The 5,761-nt window shown below is 40.8% G+C and overlaps 3 protein-coding genes across 3 annotated transcripts in view; 2 read left to right on the top strand and 1 right to left on the bottom strand. All coding sequences in view use genetic code 12, as the record gives it.

Moving 5' to 3' along the window:
* Positions 1 to 1,563: 1,563 nt before the first annotated feature.
* On the top strand, positions 1,564 to 3,210 carry CORT_0H01150 (hypothetical protein; the record flags this gene model as incomplete). The annotated part of the gene is made up of 1 exon (XM_003871307.1): positions 1,564 to 3,210. One exon carries the CDS (start codon positions 1,564 to 1,566, stop codon positions 3,208 to 3,210), a length of 1,647 nt encoding a protein of 548 aa, XP_003871356.1.
* Positions 3,211 to 3,806: 596 nt separating this feature from the next.
* CORT_0H01140 (hypothetical protein) lies at positions 3,807 to 5,498 on the top strand (the record flags this gene model as incomplete). The annotated part of the gene is made up of 1 exon (XM_003871306.1): positions 3,807 to 5,498. One exon carries the CDS (start codon positions 3,807 to 3,809, stop codon positions 5,496 to 5,498), a length of 1,692 nt encoding a protein of 563 aa, XP_003871355.1.
* Positions 5,499 to 5,628: 130 nt separating this feature from the next.
* CORT_0H01130 (glutamine-tRNA ligase) overlaps positions 5,629 to 5,761 on the bottom strand; it is a gene marked incomplete at both ends in the record, with an annotated part of 2,229 nt that continues 2,096 nt past the window's right edge. Inside the window, one exon of the mRNA XM_003871305.1 lies at positions 5,629 to 5,761. This exon is cut by the window's right edge and continues 2,096 nt beyond it. Coding sequence (XP_003871354.1) covers positions 5,629 to 5,761 — 133 coding nt within the window.

Genomic DNA, 5,761 nt, shown 5'->3' with positions numbered 1-5,761 from the left:
AGTACCCGATCCAAAATATCATGGATTGTATCAATTCAAGAAAGGCGAATATGATGAACCAGAAAAGAAAAAACGCAAGACAAATGCTCATATGTTAGAACGTGAGGGGGTATTGTGTACTGATTGTTGGCAAATCTTGGAAGTCAATTGTACCTCGCGTTCGTCAATCTTGGGTCATTATCTTCGTCATTACCGTGATTCACATGTTGGATATAAGAAGGAGAATAAACCTGAAGAAAATTCTGATGAAAGGGAGGATGAACTGTTGAATGATCCAGTGGTATTGGAGTTTATATCTCAATGGGAACAGTAATGATCCATTTGCTGGGGACAGTTGTTTTTGCTACTATGCTAATAGTTTAATAATGTATACTTTTGTAATCTCGTTCATGTCATTGTACTTTAACCAGATAGATTTATAAGTAATGAATGTTGTAATATCACATTTGCACTGCGTTGTGGCAGGTTGTAATCTGAATAAGAATTTTTTCGTCTTTTAGAATCTTTTGGTGGTGATGTCTAGAACAGTACTAAGGTGTCTACGATATACAATGAGAAACGCACAAAAGGAGGATCTGAGACTAAAAGCGCCTATAACACGGAACTCATCTGAACCACAAACCTGTTATTATGATCCCTACGTGTTGTAGGGTTTCCCCTGGCTGGATATGCAACTCAAGTAGTGACTACACAAATACCATACAGTGTGATGAATCAAAGCTGACCACTAGAAGTCACCTTGAACCACATGAGCTGAGTAACAACTACATTGCAGAGCGGTAGAGCGCGTAAGAGCGACAACCGACACGTTTCCGGTTCAGGCTAAAAGCAACTGTACGGCATTTTGATATCATTGTCATGAAACTGTGGGCTTTAGACCCGCCTGCGCGGAGGTTAAATGTTGGGCATATATCTGTTACTGTTCACTGTATTGACTGATGTAATAAGATAATGTGTGCGCTCAAATTGAAACGCTGAGCCACAGTTTGTGCAAATTTAACTCAATTTATTCGTTTTGGCTTGACACACACCACAGTTTTACAACTACACAAACAAATTGCTCAATAAGAGGCAGAGCAAACGTAAAACTGTGGTTAGGTCTCACTGCATGCACACCCAGTTACAAAAGGAGGAAGTATGTGGGGACCAGTTTAGAACCGAGCTGTCAAAAATCAGAAAATATATGACAGTATCGAGTCTTGGCAAAGCGCAATAGTTGATGAGAGATAAAGCGGTGCTAAGCTGCAAACTGAACATGGCCAACCCGTTCCCGGACCCAGTATCTCGGATCGATTCCTTTGCTGTTTTCCTCCTATTTTCCTTATCTCCAGTTGCGCGGTTATTGCAAAATATTTCTAAGAACAATGTAAATTGAGGTTTGTCAATTTACTGATAACAATGAAATTTGTTTTGCAATTTAGAGACAATCTGCAGGAAATGTGCCTTATGATATCTGAATCCTTGTCCATTGTTTGATTAAAGATGGTTCCACCAGAAGGATAAAACTGAACAAGTTTTCTTCGCAGATTCTTGCAAAATCTCTACCCCCATCAAAACTTTGTCATGTCTAAAGAGCTAAAAGTTAACTCAACTATCGACGTAGCTGCTCAAGCGTCGGACATTGAATCTTTGAACTTCTCCGAGTTCTCGAAAGAAGATATTGACGAGGCCAACGAAATCTTTCATCATGAGAATCGCCTCAGTTCCAAACTAAACGCCAGATTGATATCTATGATTGCATTGGTGGCAGTTATTGGAACGGGATTGTTTCTTTCAAGCGGTGGTACATTGCACACCACCGGTCCAGTTGGCATGCTCATTTCGTACATTTTTGTTGGAACTGTTGTTGCTGCGTCGCAAATCTGTATTGCTGAAGTGAGTTGCTTATACCCCGCCACGTCCTCATTTGTTGCCCATGCTGAGCACTTTGTCGATAAATCGTTAGGATTCTCCATGGGTGTCATTGATATCTACTCAGCTGTGATACCAAGTGAACTTGCCGCCGTGTCCGTTATAATGACATATTGGTCTGACATTAACCCTGCGTTGTGGATTTCTATATTTGGGGTGCTAATTGTTGCCATCAACTGTTACAATGTCAAGTGGTATGGAGAAGTTGAGTTTGCCTTTGGCATGTTGAAAATCTTACTTTGTATTGGTTTGATATTGGTTGGATTGATTATTGACCTCGGAGGTGTTTCCGGACAGGAGAGACTTGGATTCCATTATTGGAAACACCCGGGACCTTTTGCTGCCAAGTATGCCACTGGCTCTTTGGGTAAATTTTTGGGTTTCTGGAAGTCGGTGAACTCTGTGGTGTATGCTTTTGGTAGTATCCAGTCCATTTCAATGTTGGCAGGTGAGACTGCGTATCCAAGGAGAGCTATCTACAGGGCCGCTAAGAGAGTGTTTTACAGAGTGTTTTCGTTGTACATCATGATGGTGTTTATCTTATCCATGATTGTGCCGTATGACGACCCGGTGATTGCAAAACCAAGTGGCACTGCTTCTGCTTCTCCATGGGTGAGAGCTATCTTGTTGGCTGGTATTAGAGTGCTTCCACACATCATTAATGCTGTTGTCTTGACATCCGCGTTGTCTGCTGCTAACTTGGGGATAATCAAAGCCAGTAGGACATTGTACGCTTTAGCTTCAAAGAGACAGTTGCCCAAGATATTTTTGAAAGTCAACAGGCACGGCTTGCCCTATGTTGGTGTTACGTTTGCATCCTGTTTTCTTCCGTTGGCTTATTTGTCTGTAAGCAACACCTCAGCTAGCGTGTTCTCCTGGTTCCAGAACATATCGTCGTCGGCAATATTGTACAATTGGATTGTCATTGCAGCCAACCACATAGCGCTTCACCGGTCATTAAAGGCACAAGGTTTTTCAAGAAAGGATCTCCCGTATACCTTTATAGGCGGCAAATACGCTGGATTTTACTCGCTATTTTTTTCCGTTATTTTCTTGTTGACAGGCGGTTTCCCGGTATTCATTCACGGGTACTGGGATTTTGCCACTTTTTTTAGTTCGTATTTTGTGATTCCGTTGGGGTTGGTGTTGTTCGTGTTTGCCAAATTGGTTTTCAAAACGAGATACATCAGACCCAGCGAAGTCAAGTTAAAGCCGTTGTTCTACGATGTTCAAAACAGGCCAGAGCCAGATTTTGTCAAGTTGAAGGGTTGGAGATGGCTCACATTGTTGTGGGGCTAGATGATAAGTGTAGAGTGTATGTTTAGATTGAGTTTCAGATCGAGTAAGTTGCAAATTGTAGTACACAAAAGTGAAACTGGACTGGAGCCACACTGAAAAATTTCCCAACGGAATGAGAAGCAGGAGAGCTTATTTCAAAGGCGGATGGTTATATCGTTTGAAGAATGAAAGTCAAAAATGGTTGAATAGGTAAAGATATAGTGTGAATTGTGTTGGAAGGGCACAAGCTGGACGCTATATCTAACACCAATCCAAAGAAAGTAATACTTTGACACTGATTTAAAGTGACACAGTGAAGGGACATAGACACTAGATCTTATTTATCATTTCATACTTGTGTCAGTCCAAAATTAATGTTGTAAAGACTAGCCTTATATCAGTTTTTATATTGTGGTACACATCTTCAGGTCAATTTATATTTCTAAATTCTTGGCGGTTGTTATCGACTTTGTTTTTTCGCAAATGATGTGCTTATATTTATGAATTGTTCATTGGTTTATGCTAATAAAAACAATAGCGCCACACACAATGAAACGGCCAATATGAGATCTCTATTTGGTTGTCAGATTTATATATATGTCTGATTTTGCTCATTGATGTATTGTCTCTGTTGCTTCCCCGATAATCAAACAATGACTGTAAACCCAAAAGACCTGAAAGTCCAGACTTTAAAAATCGATGTCAACGCAGACGCATCAGATATTGAATCATTGAGCTCCAAGTACTCGAGACAAGATATCGAAGATGCCAGCGAAATCTTTCACTACGAAAACAAATTGTCTTCCAAATTGAATGCTAGGTTAATTGGTATGATTGCATTGGTTGGTGTATTTGGTACTGGGTTGTTTCTTTCAAGTGGTGGAACATTACATACAACCGGTCCAGTTGGTATGTTGCTTGGTTATGTGTTGGTTGGAACAGTCGTTGGTGCTTCCCAGGTTTGTCAAACTGAAGTTTCTTGTTTGTATCCTGCCACTTCGTCTTATGTGGCACATGCTGAGCATTTTGTTGACAGAGCACTTGGATTTGCTATTGGTATCGTGAGCACCTACTCTGCAATTGTGCCTGGGGAGTTGGCAGCTGTTTCAGTGATAATGACATACTGGTCAGATATAAATCCTGCGTTGTGGATATCCATCTTTGGTGCTGTTATCATAGCCACTAACAGCTATAATGTGAAGTGGTATGGGGAAATTGAATTTTTCTTTGGTATCCTCAAGATTTTATTATGTGCTGGTCTTATCCTAACAGGTTTGATTATTGATCTCGGGGGTGTTCCAGGACAGGAAAGATTAGGGTTTCGCTACTGGAAAAATCCAGGACCATTTGCTAGTAGATACGCGACTGGATCGTTGGGTAAGTTCTTGGGCTTTTGGAAAGCTGTCAACTCAATTGTTTATTCTTTTGGTGGGGTTCAGTCTATTGCTATGTTGGCAGGTGAAACAGAACATCCTAGAAGAGCTATACATCGTGCAGCAAAGAGGGTATTCTTCCGAGTGTTTTTGATATACATCATGATGATCTTTGTTTTATCATTGATAGTTCCATTTAACGATGAAGTTATCGCTAAACCAAATGGAACTGCTTCGGGTTCGCCATGGGTAAGAGCTATCTCGTTGGCAGGGATCAAGGTGCTTCCACATATTATCAATGCTGTTGTCTTGACGTCTGCTTTATCTGCTGCTAACTTGCTGATTATAAAGAGCAGCAGAACCATATATGCCCTCGCCATTAAAAAGCAGTTGCCAAAAATATTCCTCAAGGTGAACAAACATGGATTACCCTACATTGCTGTAATCTTTGCATCGTGCTTTATCCCTTTGGCGTACATGGCCGTGAATCATACATCCGCCAATGTCTTTTCCTGGTTCCAAAATATCACATCCTCGGTGTTGTTGTGTGATTGGATAGTGATTTCCATAAACCACATCGCTATGCACAGAGCAATGAAAGCTCAGGGATACACCAGAGAGGACTTACCATACACGTTCATAATTGGAGCATATGCCGGCCATTACTCCTTGTTCTTTTCGGTCTTGTTCTTACTAACAGGTGGTTTTCCCGTATTCATCCATGGGTATTGGGACTTCGCCCAATTCTTTAGCGCTTACTTTGTCATCCCTTTGGCTTTGGTCTTTTTCGTTTTTGGCAAGCTTTACTTCAAGACAAAGTTGTTGAAACCAACTGAGGTCAAATTGAAGCCGTTGTTCTATGATGTTGAAATTAGACCCGAGCCCGCCTTTGGTAAATTGAAAGGTTGGGACTGGATTGCGTTGTTGTGGGGATAAATGGTTTAGGGTTGTTTGTAGTTGTAGTAAGTAGAGTTTAAGTATTCAGAAGTTTATTGAGTACACGTCGTATATTGATTTAAGAGAGGAGAGATTCGGTGGGTTTAGGAACACTGAAAGTTTATTGACTTTATACTTTTCGTATATTGAGTCTACTTCTTGGCACCGTATCTGGAAACCGTCTTTCCATCAGGAATGCTAAACAAGACAGCGGATTTTCCTTCTTCATATGGTACATCAACCCTGTAATAACCTTTTCTTTC

The sequence above is a fragment of the Candida orthopsilosis genome (genome assembly GCF_000315875.1).
Source record: "Candida orthopsilosis Co 90-125, chromosome 8 draft sequence".
NCBI lineage: Eukaryota > Fungi > Ascomycota > Pichiomycetes > Serinales > Debaryomycetaceae > Lodderomyces > Lodderomyces orthopsilosis.
The sequence above is the reverse complement of the archived record's forward strand: the minus strand, read 5'-3'. Positions and strand labels throughout refer to the sequence as shown.